Below are 20993 nucleotides of genomic sequence, written 5' to 3' on the forward strand. Positions count from 1 at the left end.
AGTGTAGCAAACATGGGCAGTGTGAGCAGTTGGCACTGGTGGTGTAAGAGGCTGTCACTGGTGGCAGAGTGTGAGGCTGGCACAAGTGGGTAGTGACTGAAGCTGGCACTGGTGGGCAGTCGGAGGAGCTCAGCTGCCACAGATGGCAGTGTGAGAGGCTGGCACTGGTGGCAGAGTTAGCAGCTGTCAATGGCGGGAGTGTGAGAGGCTGGCACTGGTGGGTAGTGGCTGAAGCTGGCACTGGTGGCAGAGTGAGAGGCTGGCACTGGCGGCAGAGTGAGAGGCTGGCACTGGTGGTACTGTGAGAGGCTGGCACTGGTGGCAGAGTGAGCAGCAGGCACTGGTGGCAGTGTAAAAGGCTGGCACTGGTGGCAGAGTGAGAGGCTGGAAATGGTGGGAAGTGGGAGGCACTGACACTGGTGGCAGTATGAGAGGCTGGCACTGGTGGCAGAGTGAGAAGTTGGCACTGGTGGGAAGTGTCAGAGGCTGGCACTGGTAGTAGAGTGAGTGGCTGGCACTGGTGGGGAGTGGGAGTAGCTGATACTAGTGGCAGTGTGAGAAGCTGCCACTGGTGGCAGAGTGAGTGGCTGCCAATGGTGGGAGTGTGAGAAGCTGGCACTGGTGGCAGTGTGAGAAGCTGGCATGGGTGGGCAGTGGCTGAAGCTGGCACTGGTGGCAGTGTGAGAGGCTGGCACTGGTGGCAGAGTGAGAGGCTGGCACTGGTGGCAGAGTGAGCAGCAGGCACTGGTGGCAGAGTGAGAGGCTGGCACTGGTGGCAGAGTGAGCGACTGGCACTGGTGGCAGAGTGAGAGACTAGCACTGGTGGCAGAGTGAGTGGCCTGCACTGGTGGGAGTGGGAGGAGCTGGCACTGGTGGCAGTGTAAGAGGCTGGCACTGGTGGAAGAGTGAGCAGCAGGCACTGGTGGCAGAGTGAGTGGCTGGCACTGGTGGGAAGTAGGAGGAGCTGGCACTGGTGACAGTATGAGAGGCTGGCACTGCTGGCAGAGTGAGTGGCTGGCACTGGTGACCGTGTGAGACTGGCACTGGTGGGAAGTGGGAGTAGCTGATACTTCTCAGAGGAGCAGAGCCCTGTGGGGAATGCTGTCTCTGGGGCCCCCACCCGTGTTCCGGGCCTGGCTCTGATTGAAGAGAAACAATGTAAGTTGAAACATTGTTTCTCTTCAGTCAGCGGGAGTGGCTCAGAGCAGGTACACCGCAGACTGCAGCTGCTTTAGAGGGAGAGTCTGAGGCTTGCTTTAGCACAAGCCTCTCTCACTGAAGAGCTGAGGGGGGCCCCTTCATTTACTGAAGAGAGCGGGGCCCCCCACACCGCGCGGCGCATTTTCCCTATTGCCGAGTCTTCAAATGAAAAACCCAGAGCTTTTCTCATTTCTTTAAATATTTTTTGGGCGCTTGAAGAGGTTTTTCAGTTAGCCCGTCCTGATGAAAAAAGATCTGGTGGCGATTTTGAATTTTTTGTACAACCTGATTTTTTTTTAGAGTTATAGTTGAACTACTGGGGCAGCTACGTGAATTAATCTCTCAATTTCAGCGCAAAGGAGCTCAGTCTTATTTGTTAAATCCAGCAAAATTGAAAGTAGTTTATAAAGATTGCACTCCTTTTTTTACTAATGAGGGCTCTGCTAAAGAGTTCCTGAAATCTAGTTAGTGGACGGCTTAAGTTGAATCTGTAGTCGCAACAGAGTTTCACATTCTAATATAGGAGTATGTGTACATTGCATATATGAGGTTGTCCTTTTATTATTATTTTTGTTTAACTTTTTGGTTTCTCTTTTGTAATGTGACAATGTACACATGAGTATGAGTATGAGTATATCCAGAGTCGTGGGGGTTGGCAAGGGAGTATACGCTTGTCTGCATCTGTAGGACAATACGCCCTAAAGCCTTGTTTCGGGGGGGGGGGGGTGGAAGGGAGGGATCCTTTGGGGTGAGAGGGTGGGTGAACGTGGTAGGTCACAAGGGTGGGGAAAAAAGGGTGAAAAATCCAGTTATTTGAGAAAATTTTCAGCAAACACAAAAGTACTGGGAAGTTTATAGCTTTAATGTGCAGTATAAGATGGCATTGATAGGAGTGCAATTGATCAATTATTATGGCAGCTAAGGGGGTGAAAATAGGCACCAAGAATGTTTCTGGGCTAAACCGTTGGAGTAAAAGAAATCGGGTCACAGCAGAATTACGTAATACTCAGACTGATGTGGTTTGTCTCCAAGAGACGCACATACCTTGGGCCCAAAGAGCAGTTCTAGGAACCTTGGGATATTCATTAGTAGTGGCTTCACAACAGTCATCCATGATTAGAGGAGTGGCAATTTTAATAAAGGATAATAGGGTTAATATGGGACGGTATTTAGCAGATAAATGTGGAAGATGGGTCATTGCAGAATGTAGCTTTGGGAGGGTTAATTATACAATGTGTGTTATATGGGGATCCAATTTGGATGATGCCTCCATTTTTGAAGAGTTAAATGCTGAACTAGCACTATGGGGGGCACCGCTGGTTTTATGTGGGGATATGAATAATAATTTAGCAAACTCAGACTTGCAGAAAGGACCACAGGGATATTATGGGCGTAAACCACGGGTGTTTGAAGCTTTGTATGATCTTGTAAATGATCATGGTTTGTTCGATGCATGGAGTGATTTAAACCCGATAGACCTGGGGTTCACGTATTATTCTTACCCTCATAAAAAGTTGGCACGCCTGTTTTTTTTTTTTTTATCTCTTTCTTTAAAGGGTGATGTTGCAATTCAGATCTTACCAAGGATCACTTCTGATCATTCTCTGATTATTTTGACCTTAAATGATACCACTCAGTATTCACTCGAGTACATTTTCATTTGATCGAAAACTTTGTCTTAACGAGAACTTTAAGGAGCATATGTCCAGGTGGATTAGTGAGTTCTTTACTAATAATAGAAATTCGGTTCATTATGCTATTGTTTGGGACTCATTTAAGGCATGCTTCAGGGGGGAAGTGCTAAGCTTTGTATTCCGACAAAATCGGAGGAAAAAGGCAGAGATACAGGACTTGTATGTAAGGCTTAAGGATGCTGATGGTAAGTTAATTCAGGGGGTTAGAGCATGGGCAACTAACATCGTAGAGCTAGAAGAAGCCACTAAACAAGGGAGGGTCAAAATACAAGGGATCTGGAACATTGAAAATGCTCGTAAATACCCGGCAAAAAAAAAAACAAATGCATGAATATGGGGAAGCCGTGGGCCGGTGTTTGGCATGGCGGTTACGCAGGAAAGAAGCTATGGGGCGGATTAAGGCTCTGAAAGATAAGGATGGGGCACTCTGCCAGGAACCTAAAGGGATTTTATCGATTCTGCATCAATTCTACTCAGATTTATATACTCAAGAAGAACAAGATCACAGCTACTTTATCAGCTTAATTGATGGGGTTATGAAACATTTAGATCTTAGTGATACTGCGCTATTGGAAGAGCCTATTTCAATGGAAGAGGTAGAAATCGCAGTTAAAGGTTTGGCCATGGGAAAGGCTGCCAGGCCTGATAAACTGCCCACAGACATCTATCAGATCTTCTCTAATTTAATTAAAACTGATATGCTGAATACATTTAGGGCTGCACAGGAGGGATGCGCGCCGAAATCTTGGGCAGAAGCTACCATTGTAGTTTTTAATAAAAAAGGTAAAGACCCGGAACTGGTTGGCTCATATCGGCCAATATTGCTATTGAATTGCGATAGTAAAATCGATTCCAAGATATTGGCCAATCGTATGTCTAGAGTAATCAGTTCCCTGGTATCGCGGTCCCAACATGGATTTATTACAGGACGTAATACAACTTCACATATTAATAAGGTAGTGAGATTGTACGATCTTGCACAAGTTGAGAAACGTGATTTGGGCTTAATCCATTAGGCGCAGAAAAGGCGTTTGACCGTGTAGAGTGGGCATACCTGTGAGAATTAATGCGGCAAATGGTCTTTGGTCAACGCTTTCTCACAGCTATTCAGGTTTTGTACGGTCGTTAAAATGACCACTATGGGATTATCATCTGAGCTACTGAATATTACCAGGGGCACTAGACAAGGGTGCCCCTGTTCACCATTGTTGTTCACATTGTACATTAATCCATTTATTGAACAACTGGACAACAATGATTTGATCAAATCCTTTTTTGTACATAATACCCCCTATTCGGTATTTGCTTATGCAGATGATGTCGCAATAGCTACTTCGGATTCCTATTTGGCATTGCAAGAGATAGAACGGCTGGCTACAATTTTTGGTCAAGCATCAGGATATAAACTAAATGCAGCAAAAACACAAGTGTGAACCTCAGAAATGGTTATCATGGATGATGTTCGAATCGAAAAGGAAGTGACATATTTGGGTATTAAAATTCGATCATCTATGCAGGAAATAGTAGAGGCTAACTGGGTTACGCTAGTAAATGATATTCAAAATTCACAAGACAAGTGGTCACGACTTCACTTTACATTAATTGGAAGAAGTAACGTTATAATGATGAATGTATTAGCTAAGATAATATATTTGTTTTGAGCTGTTCCATTAGAATTTACTACACGTCAATTACAACAGTTACAGTCTATCAGTTCTAAATTCTTGTGGGCACCTGGTAAACCAAGAAGGGCTGTGCGATTCTTGACTCTACCAATTGAGCGAGGGGGACTAGCAAGTCCTGATTTTTCTTTGTATTTTTATACATGTTTTCTGCTAAGAATGCGGATACTTCTGACTGGAGAAGATATAGGTAATGAAGCGGAGGCCCCCTCAATTTTTCAAATGCTGTTAAGACCGGAGGCACGACAATGTCTATTTTAAAAGGACCAGGTTCAAGGTGTTAATAGCGGCATTTAATGTTTGGAAAAAAATTCGAAAGTTATGTCAAATGGAGAAACTATCTTGGTGCACCCCTACTGATGCCATAACATTTTTACCTTCCATTTTTTGGGATGCTGTTACTGTTGGGTGGCGGGTTCAAGGTATCATTCAACTGGGAGACTTTGTAGGTACAGATGGTTCGTTAATAACTTTTGCAGATTTGTCTCGATTGTATAATGTGTCGAAGCTACAATTTTTAAAAATATTTGCAAATCCGTGATTTTATGTTGCGTAAAAGAATTACATTGACTCCCAATTCAGTTGTAAAAGCCATTCAACGACAAGCAAAAATTGGGGAGGTATACCATCTACTGTTGTCATATAGAAAAGATGATTTAGAAAAAAACGCTGATAAATGGTCTGAAGCTTTGGGGGTTGATAAAGTATCTTTGGAAGATGTTATTTTAATGTGAAATGAATTATTATTGTCTGCCAATCTGCGGGTGCAATGTTATAAAACTTTTTTCAATCTGTATTATACCCCGGCACGTATGTCCAAATGGAAAACAGGACAAGATGGAAAATGTTTTCGATGTGGGGGGGATAATGCTGATATGTTACATATTTTTTTCACTTGTGGTCATTTAGGGAATTTCATTGTAAACATAGAACAGTTTTTAAGTAGAATTATTGGGATGCCAATTGTTATAACTTCCACAATTATGCTTTTGGGCTCGGGGTCGCAATTTGTGAAGGGTGTCCCCCTATTTAATCATTGATATTTAATTTTTATCGCAATGACGGTAGCAAGATTGTGTATTGCGACTGACTGGCTTCAACCCGAAGCTCCATCTTTTGTACGTTGGAGGACTAAGATGTAAAGTTTATTTAATCTTGAGTTTAGTTTATATTCAGTTAAAGGGCCGAAGAAACGTAAAATCGGTATTGGAATATGGGGATCATTTGCCGAACATATGCATGTATGAAGCGATATAAATGGATATATTTAATGTTGGGTGTTAATATACTGTGGAATAATAAAAAATAATTTTTAAAAAAACAGACTAACTTCCCAAACCAGGCACTAATCCCACAACGATCACCATTCAGGAATTAGGTGCAGGGTGACTAGTGTAGAATGTCCACAGACTGTCCATTGACTCCTTCTGACACCATGAATCAATGGGTTAATATTTCAGCTGAATGGTAGCACTGCCTACCCCACCTTCCTACATCTTCTCCTGAGGAGTAGGAACACCCCTATAAGTAAAAGACAGATCAGGTTTAAACTACAAAGAGCATTCACTCCAATCAAGAATTGTCCTAGCAATGGAGACTGGTCATCACACTTCCTTAACCCTAAGGACTCCACTACGAAAATTGCAAACTCAATATTGGCTGCTAGACTCAAACCATGAGCATTCTCTTTTCTGTTCAAAAACATCTATTCGATTTTATCATAAAACCAGACACGCAGTAACTAGGGTAGCAAACAACAAGATTATTGGGTGACAAACTCAAGTAACAGCAATTAACAAACAAAATGACAGATTAAAAGATATAGGCCCGATTTCTAATTTGGCAGTTGGTCGTCCACCACTGAGCGATGGAGTAAATGACTCCGTCACCCTGGCGGAGGTCAAAACAGCCACATTTTGCACTGTCCATTGGACATTTCAAGGATTGAATGGAACCGCCATAAAGGCATTTCCTGCCAATGTTTGTAACTAAGCTTTACGGCTCTGACATACATGGTGGAGCCTTATGGCAAAGTTACAATTCTTTTTTTATTTTTATTTTAAACATAAAAAAAAGAAAATCGGGATATTCTTTTTGAAAATTTTAAAAACAAGGCTCCCTAGCCATGGGAGTTGTATCCCATGACAAGGGGGCATTGAGTACTGAGCACTTTTCAGTGGCCTTTACCGCCAGGTTTTTAATGGCGGTGATAGACACTAAAAAACAGCTATATATCATGTGTCTGCCAATCTAAATTAGATGGACAGACATACAGCCAATTCTCCAACGGCGCGTATTCTGTTGGAGTTTTGTATAGGCAGCGGGGGCGCAGTAGGCTCTGTTGTCTATACACTGAAGGTCCACCAACTCTAAATAAGGCGTACTGACCTTCAGGTAAGCGGAAAGGGTACTCCGTTGCTGTTGCAACAGAATACCCTGTCCGCCAACAACTAAATCAGGCCCATAGTCTAACAGACAATCTTACGTCATGTGCCGCTTGATACTCCTAGCCATGGGAAGATAAAAATGTACTAATAACATTTTTAATCAACTAACCAAGAGATACATATGAACACAGAGGAACTAAACGAGGATTGGAGAACAGACGAGTAACATTGTGGTCAATGTTAAAACAGAAATAAAACAAATCGAAGTAACTCTGGCTTCATTGGCTCTGTAGCGTAAACAACTCAAAGAACTGTAACTTATTTGGCCCAAAAGTGCTGCTTCTTTGTGAAGACATCCATATTGCTCTGTTTCAGTACTTATTCTTGTACAGCCTAACACCTGAACAACAGAGATACAAAATCTTCTTGAACTGATACCTGAGAATATTTATAAAGATGGGGAAGCTGTAGAAATATAAAGCATCCATCACTCAAGCACTGACAAAACTTATGTGTCCAGCAAAAAGGGCTTTGAGAGAGAGCAGATATGGTCATGCTCTAAGATGGCCAGCATCATCAGAAGCGGTGGTGTGCCTACCTTTCTGAAGCTCTTCTTGGCGCTGTGGTTGTAAGTCGGTCCAGCATTGGTGAGTTCAGTGCGGAAGCGCCCTGATGATCAACATGCAGTGATTTGCACTACATGCTGGAACCCGGAGAAATACACTTCGGCACTGGAATTGCAAGGTGACTACAAGGCTGCGCAGCATCTGTGTCTAGCCACACTATTGAGTAGGAATGAGCGCCACAGTGTCACAAACCTACAAGTGCCACGAGTGTTCCCTTTGCCCCTGGCAGAGCGCAACAGAAAGAGCCGAGTGAGCTCTTTGACAAGACGTCAGAGGCAGGCTACATCATACAACGGTGGTGGTGATGCCCCGCCATGTGAAGGCCGACTGTGCTGCAGAGAAGAAGATGGGGAAGGTGCCAATGAGTACAAAGTTTCCCTCCCTTCTTCATGAGTAAGCGCTATATAACACAACTGGACTGAACCTGCCAAGACGGTATCATATTACTGACTTAACACAGAGAGGTCTCAAAGCTAAACTGGACATTTTCACTGAAGGCCTCAAGGAAGACACATGGAGAGGCACACGAGGAGCCCGAGTCCGCTGATGCTTGGCCATCCAAAGCAAAACTGTAGCAATCCACCCAACGTATTGAGGCAAAAGTGGTTTCGTTGGAAGGGGTGCTGGGGGAGTTCAACAATCTTGTGACACAGTGAGCGCCCTTGATAAGTGAGTCTCCACCATTGACACATGGAGGGGGACAACATAACAGAACCCAACTGGAAAGATTGTGTTGTGCAATAAGTCATTACCTGTCTCACACACTTGGAAACCAAGGTCGAATCTCTGGAGAACACGGAAAGGAGCAAAAACTTCAGAATAGTCTACATGAACCCTCTCGTTCATAACAAGAACTTTGGAGGTATTGTTCAGCCATTTTACATCAAGTGTGTTGGGATGCAATCCCCCTTGCCAGATGCAGGCACTTCAGTCTACTAGACTGCCACTAGTCACTGTTAGGCAACGGTGTGAGTAGAATTATCCAATGCCAGACACAAACTAATAACTAAAGCAGCAGACAAGTCAAGGAGCCTTTGCTACCTAGAAGTAAGATTAAATTGTTCCCAGGCCTGCAAAGAGGATGCTCTTATGGAGGCATAAGTTACAGTCTACAGAGTTGTTTGCAGTGGCCTTTCTTATGGCTAATTCAAGGATGAGGCAAGATGAGATGGATCACAGTTTCGTCCAATGAACTTTGAACTCACATATTCCTGGAGAGTTTAAGGGGCTCAAGACAGGCTGAAGTTAAGTTTTCCTCTCTACAGGTACTGTGCAGATGCTAATGGAGGGGAAGAATGTGCTGATTTGGAAGCAGGGATGTGTGTGCATAGGTAGCCTACATATCAGCTGAAGACGGCAGCCTACTATGTGGGATAGGTGCTAGGAAGTAGGGGTGTGGGGGCGGGGCTGGGAACCCAAAGCAGCCCTGGAAATGTTCTTGCACCAGCCCCTGCCTGGCCTCAGGAGGCTGGAAACTCCTGCTTGCTTCTTTTATAACTGGGAGCCGATATTGCAGCACCCCATCAAAACTGGCCTCCGGTAACAAAACCGCCCCCACCCTTCCAGCCTCTCGGGGAAACGCCTGATGCCCTGTGTGGGAGTGCTGCAACAACCCTAACACAACAACACCGGAATTCAGACGTTTAATGAGCAATACAGCCGCCTTTAAATCTTGTTTTTATCTTGTCACAGAGGTCAAGTGTAAGGCTCTGTCTTCAGACAAATTGCTACTTATTCTTCTAACATATTGGCAGGTCGGTATTTACTTAACTTTCTCTAAATCCAAAGTTAGAGGATTTTGCAAAGTGAACTATGTGACAATCTTGCTGGGATACAAGAAGAGTGAAAGGAAAGGGGGTAGGATGTTATTTCGTTCGTGTTAGCAGTAACATTGCAAGTCTGTGCAAATTCAGTGGCCTTTTCAATGGCGAGCATGCTGTCTATTAATGAGAGTGCAACACCACACCATGCTTTCTTAATATACTTGAGACAGTGTGCTCCAAAATGCCACTGGCTACATACTACACCCTTACCACCCTCCTCCTGAATGGGTGTGGCTCATTAGCTACACTTGTTCTTTGTGTGATGCTTGGATATTTCACAAGCCCTATAATTTCAGTGATGTGACACTAAATGGCCGCACCCCCACTCTGAAAAGTGTTGCCGCTCCACTGTTTCGTGGGTTTCGTTGGTGGTACTTAATAATAATAATAATAATAAAGAGCTTATAGAGCGCTCAGTAACGCCATCACGGCGTGTCCCCGCGCTAAGCTACCAGTGAAGCAGCATAGAAAACGCAGACTCTATGCAGTATATAGATGTGTTTTGAGCAGAGCCCTAAACCGCAATTCATTGCTCTCCAGTCTCAGCATAGGAGGGAGTTTGTTCCAATTTTGAGCTGCTTGGAGCGCGAAGGAACGTCCACCCATTCTAGCCTTCCTAATCCTGGGGACTGTCAACAGTCCGGTACCCTCTGAACGGAGGGTCCTAGTAGGTTCATAGCGGCTGACTAGATCCTTCAGATATGTCGGTGACTTGTCCCAGACAATACGGTGGCAGAAGAGGAGGCACTTAAATAGCACACGCTTCTTCACAGGCAGCCAATGAAGCGCATCCAGCGCCAATTTCGAGCTGGCTCTCCTGGGTCTTCTTAACACCAATCTGGCGGCGGAGTTCTGTATGACTTGTAGGCGACCTATGCTGCCCTCGGTTGCCCCAAGGAACAGAATGTTGCCGGAATCTAACCGCGAGGTCACCAGTGCCTGCGTTAGTGTCCTTCTGGCCGATAACGGGAGGAGGTCTAAGGTTTTGTTTAGGGTCTTTAGAACTCCAAAACATTTGCCCACAAGGCGCCTTATGTGGCCTTCATATGAGAGGGAGGGATTCATCCAAATTCCTAAATTCTTGGCCTCCTGACATGGTATGGGGGTAGGGCCCAGACATGAAGGCCACCACTCATCCGACCATTTTTCGCTTTTTCCCCCTACCACCAGCACCTCTGTTTTCGAGCCATTGAGTTTTAGGCAGTGGGCATCCATCCACTCTGCTAATGCCTGCATACAGGATTTAAAATTTTTAGGGGTGTTGGAGGTGCTCTGTGATAGGGAGATCAGCAGCTGAGTGTCGTCAGCATACGACACTAATTCCACCCCAAAAGAGTGTACAACTTTCGCCAGAGAGGCCATGTATAGGTTAAAAAGAGTGGGGCTCAGAGCTGAGCCCTGAGGCACTCCCTGGTCTAGTGACATCTCCACTGAGCGGCAGGTCCCCTGCTGTACCTGGAAACATCTCTCCGTAAGGAATGATTGCAGCCAGCCCAGCGCAGGACCAACGACCCCAGCTTCGTTCAGACACCGTAGCAGGATGGAGTGCGCTACGGTGTCAAAAGCCGAGCTTAGGTCGAGCATGATCAGGGCCATTGTATGACCAGCATCTGCCCCCGCTCTTAAAGTCTCAGTGGCTCTTAGGAGGGCCGTCTCCGTAGAGTAGCCCGCCCTAAATCCTGATTGAGAGGGATGGAGTAAATTCCATTTTTCCAGGTGCTCCGTGAGCTGAGCGTTTACCACCTTCTCGGCGACCTTCGCCACGTACGGCAATAAGGAAATGGGTCTAAGGTTTTCTAGTAACTCCAAGCTGACATTGGGTTTTTTCCTTATTGGCAGTACTATGGCCTTCTTCCACTCCCTCGGGACTTGTTGAGTGGAAAAGGAGGTTTGTAGGACGTGTCTAATGTGAGGTTCCAAGGCTGTCAGGCCCTCTGATATGACCCAGGCCGGGGCCGGATCATTAGGGGAGCCGGACTTCACACTTCGACAGATCTTTATTAGCTTGTCAGCTGCGGGAACCTCGAAAGTTAGTAGTGAGGAATCCGGGGCTGCCAATGAGCTGACTGCTCTGAAATCTGTACCCTTATCTGGTAATTGGGAGAAGGAAGCATAAATCTTTTTGACTTTGCTAGAGAAAAAGTCAGCGACTTTATTGCATCCCTCCTTGGAGGTCTTTGTGGGGGTATTGGAGCTAGAGACCAAAGATATCTCTTTATATATTTTAAACAGTTCTCGCGAGGAGCTCTCGGCATCCTCAATACGAGTCTGAAAGTGTTTGGCTTTTGCTCTACGCACCGCATACTGATAGCTCCGGTGTGCTGAGCTATAGCTGTTTTTTGCTTGCTCACTCGGGTTCCTTCTCCAGCTCCTTTCTAGCTTTTTGCATTTAGATTTAATTTGCTGGAGTTCGGTAGTAAACCATGGGGCAGTACGTTGTCTGCCTTCTCTGACTTTACCCTTACACATGGGGGCTAGCTCATCCAGAGTGGCAGTTACAAGTAGGTTAAGTTCCTTGTTCGCCTGATCACTATCTGGGGCACTTATTGGTTGTGCTTTCTGGATGGCGCCTATAAATTTTTCTTTGGAGAATTGTCTCCATTTGCGTTTCGTAATATTTCCTTTCTCATTGTCCATAGTCCTAGCGGTCTGATAAAAACATTGGAAAGGGACCAGAAAGTGGTCAGTCCAAGGGAGTTGACGAGGGGTAAGTACTTTTATCTTATCCCAGCTCGCAAAGATAGGGTCTAAACAGTGCCCCCTCTGATGTGTCGCTGCTACACTTAGCAGGGTTAGCTGTAATTCTTGTAAAACAAGGCGAACATCCTCTGCCTCCTTCTGTACGGGGTCCTCTAGGTGTAGGTTCAGGTCACCCAGCACCAAAACCTTATTGTGTTTGATAGCGGTCTGAGCCACCCCTTCGAGTAGGCTACTACGGAAGTTGCCCAGGGACCCAGGAGGTCTATAGATTAGGATGCCAGAGATAGTGTCATGTTGCGTCAGTTTGATACTAAATTCACCTGCTTCACAGTCAGTTTGATACTAAATTCACCTGCTTCACAGTCATCAATTTTTACTGGCTTTAGAATACACTCGAAAGGGTGTTTGACGATAATGGCAATCCCGCCTCCCCTTCCTATTGTCCTATCAAGTCTGTGGAGGGTGTAACCAGGTGGGATGGTGTCAAGTACATCCGGATCAGAGTGTTCTCCCAGCCTGGTCTCAGTTAGGAACAATATCTGCATGTCCTCATCCAATAAGAGATCCCACAGCTGAAGAGTGTGTTTGCTGATGGATCTGCAGTTTAGGAGACCCCCTTTAGCCAGAATCGAATCAGAGTCAGGAACAACTGGCACTAAGCAGCTTCCTCTAAATGAACAATGAGGACATGGACCTAGGTCCAAGGGCTCCATCAAGTGATGACAGTGAGTAGGTAACACGGGACATAAGTCTCTCAGCCTCTTACTTGTATAAGTTTGCCTGCAGCACGCCCGCGAAGCAGGGGTCTGGGCCCCTGGTCCCGGCCGGTCGCGGACGGGCGCAGACGGGCTTGGATTAGGCGCGGCTTCGGCGCGCCCGCTGCGCCAGCCCGCTGCGCCGTCTGAACCCTACGCACATTTTATAGGTGATGAGGAGGGTGGGAGGCCGGCGCGACTAGAGCGCTGCCCCTGCCCACACCCAAGATGGCACCCGCCGCCGCCTCGAACCGAGAGTAAAGATCGGCTGGGCGAGGCTGTATCAAGGAAGTAGAGTGTTAAGAGGTGTCAGTGTTCCTAAAATCATTTCCCTTTTAATTCTCAAGGTAAAAACCCCCAAAGTTTTCTAAAATTCACAAGGCAAAGAAACACGATCTAAAATTCATAAGCTGTCGCAGGTATTCGAAACTGATCACCTGGTAGCTCGCAGCCCTAGTCCTCCCTCTAGGGAGAGCTCTAACAGGCAGCGAGCAGCTAAAACACCCTGATTAAAATAGTCTGGGAGGGCGGGAGGCCGGCGCGACTAGAGCGCTGCCCCTGCCCACACCCAAGATGGCGCCCGCCGCCGCCTCGAACCGAGAGTAAAGATCGGCTGGGCGAGGCTGTATCAAGGAAGTAGAGTGTTAAGAGGTGTCAGTGTTCCTAAAATCATTTCCCTTTTAATTCTCAAGGTAAAAACCCCCAAAGTTTTCTAAAATTCACAAGGCAAAGAAACACGATCTAAAATTCATAAGCTGTCGCAGGTATTCGAAACTGATCACCTGGTAGCTCGCAGCCCTAGTCCTCCCTCTAGGGAGAGCTCTAACAGGCCATGAAGCTCAGGGCACTATTCACTCGCCCTTCATCACATGCTAGGCTAATAAACAGTTTTCAGGGCCAATTATGGATGTTTCTGCATGTTTTATTTTATTTTTAAGGCCGCTTATATATTTTTTTATTTCATGTATCCCATGGTATAGATAGGTGTGCCTCTTGAAATGTGAGATTAACTCATCTATGTATAGCATTCGTGGGCAATGTGCCCATTTGTGTCAATTAGAACATATTTAATAGGAAGCTTTTTTGCCACAGAGGACAGTACCATAGGAGAAGCAGCAGAACCTGCTTGGCGAGGTACAAGTGGCACAGAACAGGGCCATCCACATTATTTATAGCTTTCCCATGCTTGGTCCTGTTTCCAGATACTGCAATGACCTGGGCAGGTTGCAGGAGTTTCCGGGATTAATGGGCACGCTCTCTGTCTCGTGTGGGAGGCACTGAAAGTGGTTCCCCTTGAGGGCATCCCGAACTCGAGATTCTTAAACGGTGAGGTGTGAGGTGTGGAGGTAAAGGCTGTAAGACGCAGATGCCACTTTGTGGAATGAACATTCAGCGTTCCAGCGCTCTGCCCCGTCATTCCCCAGTCTTAAAGGGGTCATGCAGAGAAAAGAACACATGGTTCTGCGTCTCTAAATCACCAACAACAGGCGTCCTATAATGTTGCTTTCATTGATGACGTCTGTCGGGGTCATCCACCGGATGTGGCTTTTAGAGGCCCTTAAACTATGCCATAGAGTTTAATCTACTGCAGGAGTAAAAAATGTGCTAGCATTCGCGCCAAGAATTTTCAATTCTATTATGGGCACGGAGGCGAGAATGATCCCACCAGGATTATGCTTCTCTTTCTTTTATTTGCCACTCACAGCAGCCAATGAAAACGTTTTTGTATGCGATCTGCTGACTGGTCTTCTGAGTCTACATTTAAACAATTTTATTATAAACCGGTGGGTGATATAGTTTCAGTTATGTTTGATAAGCGTTAAACTAGCATAATCAGATGCCTTAGGTCGTGTAATAAAATAAAAAATTAGCTAGCATTCGTGCCAAGAATTTTCAATTCTATTAAGGACACAGAGGCGAGGATTAGCCCACCCGGTTATATTACAATGTTTGTAATGTTTGCCCACCCCTATGTATTTGGTTTTTTTCTGTGTTTCATTCCTTTCAGGTTCTGAAAAGAAGATGGATTAGAAGTACTTCTGGTTAAGAAGACTAATACTTTCCAGTTTGGTTATGGTTCTTCCACGTCGGAGGATGGTTGTTTTGACTTGAGTTTATGTTCTTGGACTGAAATGTTAATGTTATTGGAGTGAAATGTTCGAGCAAAGAAAGAGGCTCAGCAACAGGATATGGTGGCTCTTAGAGGGTCATGCAGGATGTGATGTAATCCAAGCATCATGGGAAATGTCGTTTTTATTTGCATACAAAAACGTCTTCATTGGCTGCTGTGAAAGGCAAATAAAAGAAAGAGGAGCATAATCAGAAGCTTCTGGTCGTTTAATAGAATTTAAAGTGTCTGTATTGCGAGACCGTATTGTGGGTTCCTCTTCTTTTCACTTATGTTTTAAAGCTGTTGTACGTTTGATAGTACTTTCCATATGTTAGGTATTTTTTATTTGGTGGTTACTAGCAGCTCGATTTTATCTGGATATTCTGCACTTTAAAAATAAAATATAATTAAAAGTAGGATCAAGTATGCAAATGCAGCATAAGCCTTAATATGTATTTTGTTAAAGAAAATATTTGTTAGGCTTAAAGTAAAACAATGCAATGAGAAATAAATAACAAATGATTTTATTGAAAAATAAGACCTAGCAGATACTATATTGCATCTGCGGACTTTTCTTGATCTTATGTGAAGCAAACGTTTGTTTCTCGGTTTACTGGTGTTGTCTTTAATTTTGAAAGCTGCCTTTCTAAGAATAGGGCTATTTTTGTCCTATTTTGTGAACTGACCTATGTTTAGTACCCATTTTCTGCCTGTGTGAAATGTTAGTCATATTGAAGAATTATGCACTTTGTTTGCTTGATAGAGAATTACATTTACCCCCCTTTCTGCATTAATTGCCACATTTTGACACTGGTGTTTTGGACTACTTCCGGTGTAGACCAGTAGGATTGAGCTATTTCACACCAATACTCCTGTTCTGCTATATGGAATGTACGTCATATGCAGGACATATGAAGTTTGGTTAACAGAGGGATGGCTTTCGCCCACTGGATCACATTTCTTGACTTTTTTGACACCATTCGCTAATTTTGGTCCTGTCTACTTTGCATTTGTGTGTGTCACGACTTGAATGTCAGCCCGCCTGATCTTAAGATGGCTTCCATAATGGGCTTTCATTTCAGAAGGCCAATATTTAATGGCTTACACTGGATGGCGGGAGAGCCCTTCACAGTTATTCTTGCAGGCATAAGCTGTGATTAAGTATCCAATATGGTCAGAAGATTCGGTCTTATCAGTGATGAAAATGAACAATATCAACAGTTAAGTGGTAAGTCAATTCCAGTACCCTTCGCTTCTGTCTTCCTACCCCGAGGCTTCACTTTACGATGCCGTTGAGCCTTTCATTTTATGACTGCAGTAGCACTGGTGCCACCCCTTGCCTGCAAGAGCTCTCTCAAGTCATCCTTTGCCACCCGTCTCCTGCCATGTCTGTCAGGGCACCCACTTTTCACTAACTACACAATCAGCAGTAGAGTCAAATGTCTTCTTTACAAGGTTCTCGCAGCATACGATCTTCTTGACATTAGTACGGCCGTTGTGCACATTTACCTGCCAAGAGCATCCAGCATTAGTGACTTCGGCTTCCACCTGCGCCACTGGGGCTTGCGCAACTCCCGTCATATCATCTCTTACCTAAATGCCTTCGTGTTTACAGATGGACGATACCCTGGTTTTGTTATGCGTTCCAGTTAGTGCTGAATGAGTGCTTTTCCAGACTAGCCCCAAACGTATGAGGTATTCTGTTAGAGTGGAGTGCATCATATGGGTCTTCCAGATGAAATAGACATGATTCCCTCCTCCTCCCTCAGACCTACCCTACTCAATGTTTGGATACCCTCATGGGTGATTAGCCGTGCTCTACAAATCCACATAACATCATAAAGTCATAAGCAGTAACTCAACGGCATCCACTCATCTCAGAGACCAGCCAAACAACTCTTACTGAATTGTTATGATTTCTCGATCACTCAGTCCTTGTTAAAATGCCCGATAACACAACTGCTTTTACTATGTAATTGTATCGGCTTGCAGAGCAGAGGGAACTCAACCATAAGGGGTTAGTGTTATTGCTCCGAGGAACAAGATCTCAGGTTTTTCCACATTCAGACATAAATCTTAAATCCAAATTTTAACAGCCTGAAAGCACTGCGAGATTGATTCCGAATCACTCGATTCCTGATGTAAATTCAAAAAAATTGTCTAATGTCAGCTTAATTCTGATACCACAGAAGTCGGAGCAAGAAAAAGTTACTCTCAAATCGGTAACGATATTTCTGGAAGATACTTTTTCTTCCCAAAGATCCTTCACCTTATGAACATACCCAGGTGCCAAACTGGATTGGGATAACGCTTCTAAAGTAATAGTTATTAAGCACAGCTAGCTGGCACCGCAAGACTTCAGTTATTCTTTCTGATCTCATCTGTCAAGTATAGAATGAGACAGCTCACCTAGGGTCCAGTTTATACAGGCAGGCAGCACCTTGGACAGAAAGAAGGGACAATTACGAAGAACCAGCCTGTCTGGATACAATTCAGCAGAAAGTGGACTGAACTCTAAGATCTACAAGTCGAAGTAGTCACCACCAAGAAGACAATTGTGAGGGTTAAGAGACGAAGAACAACTATGTAGCAGTTTGAATGGCAAAACTGCAAGAATGGTCTTACCCATCCTTTGGCTCGGAAGGGGCCCAGAGGGAGAAAAGGCAGCCCTAAAGAGGTCTCACCTGGCCCACCAGAAGACCTTGACGTAAGGAGGACCAGAAGAGAGAAACAGAAACTCAGATCTACTCAGATCTAAGGTTTTTAAGAACCTGGATTGGCTCTGAAGAAGACAAAGTAGAGAATGGCTCCACCAACTCTCAACAGTCTTGCAAGCAAAACTATTTCCTTGAGGAAGAACATAACTTATCATTCCATTTCTGTTTCTTAGGTGTTTTGCAGGAAGTAACCTTTGGAAGAGCACTTCATTTCGCAAGAATTACTTGAGGAATGGGAGAGGGACCTTTTGGAGGACTTCTTACAGACCTGACCAAGAAAGAGCTAGGCTTCCTGCTCGCTATTGGCTTTTGGAGGCAGGGAGGTAATGAGCCCACCAACCTAAGGATCATGTTAAGGCTCATACACTCTGTCCTCCTGGTGGAGGAACCACCAGGTAAATTTATAAATGACCGCCAAGCTGGCTGTCGGTTATAAAGCATTGGCAGGAAACGCCACCACAGCACTTCCTGCCAATGCTCCTCGCTGTATGGTTCAGGATGACGAATACATGACAAAGCCTTGCACCAAACAGTCTTAATTTTTATTTTTAAGAACAATTCCCGAAATGAAAAAGAAGAGGGGGGTCTGTGTCCGGACATGCTGATGGGTAGGGAGGCATACACCAAATGGGCTGAAACCTGATGTCATATTGTGGTGCCTCCTGTTTCTGGTGGCCATAATTGTGATGTTGTATGTAACACTGTCCAAGCTTTTTATGTGTATCACGCCTACCGTACATACCACTGCATGGTCTTTGGAATTGTGCATTATTTCTTTTTTACTGTCCCTACCACCAGGGTTTGCCCGGTGGTGAAAGACAGTAAAAAAATGGCTATATATGCACCCATCCTCATTGGGTGGGCGGACATATAGCCATTTCTCTGATGGCCCAAAGGAATAAGGGCTGACAAAGAGGTCCGGCTTTGACAGTGACACAGAAGTCACCGCTGTAGCCAAACCTATGGGCCACCCGCATCTAAATTGGACAGGGAAAACATTATCTCAACGGTAACCATACTATGTCACTGTTGTACAGAGCATGCTTACCATCACGAAATAAAAAGGGCCCTTAATCTGTGAAGAAGTGTCATTTAAAATGTTAAGGAATTTGGTAAACTTCTTTACCTCATCTTCTGTCACTGACATCTGTTCACTTTAGATACTGTAGCTCCTACTGATGAGTGTTTATAAAGCATTAAAAACCAGTCTGAGTCATCCCACTGAACACAATCCTGTCACAAAAGATTAGACCATAGAGCATGCCCTCTTCTTTCCTCGTCCAGCGACTCAAGACGTAGATTTTGGAGACTCCCTTTGGATTTCAATGTGTAGGGAAGCAAGTGGCACAGAGTGAGAGAAACCAAAACTGTAAAACGATCATGAATTCAATGAAGACTAAAGTGATACTGTACCCAGGGGAGTCGGCGGAATCTTGGGTGGCTGCAAAAGAAAAACAACAAACGATTAAAGGTGCAATAGGACTAGCTGTCGAGGTATTCATAAATTAAGTAATAGGTACTTGATGGAGATCCTTGATCTTTTACAGCAGAGTCACAAAGGAACTTTAAAACTAATCTGCTTCCCAAGTGATTTGGGTACCTTGGGGATCATTTAACAAGCAGTCCCACCCTGGGTGGTTACTGCGAACCCCCTAAATACGAATACCACAAGGTACGTTACAGGCAGGATTGTTTTTGTGCAGCAAGGGGATACCCTGATAGACCAAAACATTATTCCACTTTCTATGTGTGCTGCAAAGTGCAAGACGCAAAATCTTTGTAAATCTGAGCCTAAACCTCAAAATAGCTAAAAAAAATATTACATCTGATTTGCATGTAAAAAGCTCCAATATAAAAATGCTAAAAAAGTTTAAAAAGCTGGGGAATAGGTGAAACAGTAATGTCTAAGAGCAAGAAGTCACAACTTCTGACTTCAAAACTAGTGTGGTCAACTAGGCCACTGTTACCTGTAAATGCTTAGATCACTAAGTACCACTTAGTGGGGGCAAAGGTGAGACCTGGCTCATTCTAACCTATGTGTATCACATAAAAGGCTGAAATAAAAAGATGAATGAATGAGTGAGTGACCGCCAGATTCTGTACCTGCACAGCGCTTTGAGATTTGTGAGGCACTGCTTCGAGGACTTCTGATTCTTGGGTTTTACGTTCACGTATCACTTGCAAGCAGCCATCAGCGTCGATCTTGAAAAGCTGAAAGCAAGAAAGAAAAAAATTCAGTTGAAAAAGTCAGGTGGGACTTTTTATTTGCTGGCCATTTTTCCACTGAGATTTCTATTTATGAAATAATAATAATAATTTAAAAAGTTCATATCGATATATCTAGGCCCTCATTATGAGTCTTGCGGGGATAATTATACGGTAATACCTCCATGGGAATTATGGACACCACAGGGTACTGTGCTTAAGTGGTGCAGTATTGAGTTGTATTCTCCCTTCATTACAAGGTCTTGTCTATGGATATATTACCCCGGGGTTTCAGGGGCAAAACGTGTCCAGGAAAAAGCCTTCAGGTTTTACTGCAAGACCTGGAACCCCATATCGCACAGGAACACTCGTTTTCACCTGATTTGGGGTTATCTGGTTAATTTTACTGAGGGTTCTAGTGAAAATGCTTGTTAGCAATGACAACATTTGAAGGTTTATAGCATTTGAAAGCTACAGATAATTATTTCAGACACTTGTAACTCAGCACTACATAACCAATTTCTCCAAAATTCAAAGGTGGCTTGTTTTGAAAGCCTCAGGACACATATCAAATGTTGACCTAGTGAGACCAAAATGTTATTGTAAGATTGTGCTCACTTGTAGTGCAAATACATCCCACAAAAACACAGCAATAAAGGTCCCAAGGGTGTCTCGCCTCATTGTGGGCCATATTGTCTTGCTGCTTATTCTCTCTCATGCTAGAGGGCACACCTTTTATCCTTTGGAGACTCAGCTCACTTGAGCACAACCCATGTGAGCACCATTGTCTCACTGATTATAACTTCTTGTAGTATCTGGAGGCAATCACTTCATTTTACCATGGGTCTCCTTCCTCCCAGCAGTGTAAAATCCTTGAGGCCCAGCAGAGATTTGTGTAAAGATCAAGTGTCTGATTTAGTAGTGGGAAATTTACGAGAAATCCATTTGGCCGATGTCTGCTCCACCCATCTTTGCCTTCCATACCCCCATTAGGACCGCTAGGAAAGGTGCTGTTCCTTATGGCAGAGTCCCCATTGGGAAAACCTTATGGCGGAGTGCAAAACCCATCTTTGCCTTCCCATTCCAATTTAGTG

General features: G+C 44.4%; 2 protein-coding genes across 2 annotated transcripts in view; both read right to left on the reverse strand.

Moving 5' to 3' along the window:
* The window catches only part of SNAPC4 (small nuclear RNA activating complex polypeptide 4), a 306571-nt gene that overhangs the window by 56181 nt on the left and 229397 nt on the right, over positions 1-20993 (reverse strand). Inside the window, exons 20-21 of the mRNA XM_086921023.1 lie at positions 19798-19905; positions 19108-19135 (exon numbers count right to left, since the gene is read on the reverse strand). Of these exons, the coding sequence (XP_086777149.1) occupies positions 19108-19135; positions 19798-19905 (136 nt within the window). The remainder of the gene's footprint in view (positions 1-19107; positions 19136-19797; positions 19906-20993) is intronic.
* On the reverse strand, positions 9791-12613 carry LOC147710331 (uncharacterized). The gene is made up of 2 exons (XM_086921024.1): positions 12465-12613; positions 9791-12432 (listed from the first exon to the last, which is right to left on the reverse strand). The coding sequence occupies exon 2, from the start codon at positions 12047-12049 to the stop codon at positions 9893-9895; it is 2157 nt and encodes a 718-aa protein (XP_086777150.1). The 5' UTR covers positions 12050-12432; positions 12465-12613; the 3' UTR covers positions 9791-9892.

The sequence above is a fragment of the Lissotriton vulgaris genome, chromosome 5, assembly GCF_964263255.1.
Source record: "Lissotriton vulgaris chromosome 5, aLisVul1.2, whole genome shotgun sequence".
NCBI classification, from domain to species: Eukaryota; Metazoa; Chordata; class Amphibia; order Caudata; family Salamandridae; genus Lissotriton; species Lissotriton vulgaris.

Bases quoted from the DNA above. Each gene is read 5' to 3' on its own strand.
- LOC147710331 (XM_086921024.1), bottom strand. From the start codon at position 12,049: ATGGACAATGAGAAAGGAAATATTACGAAACGCAAATGGAGACAATTC.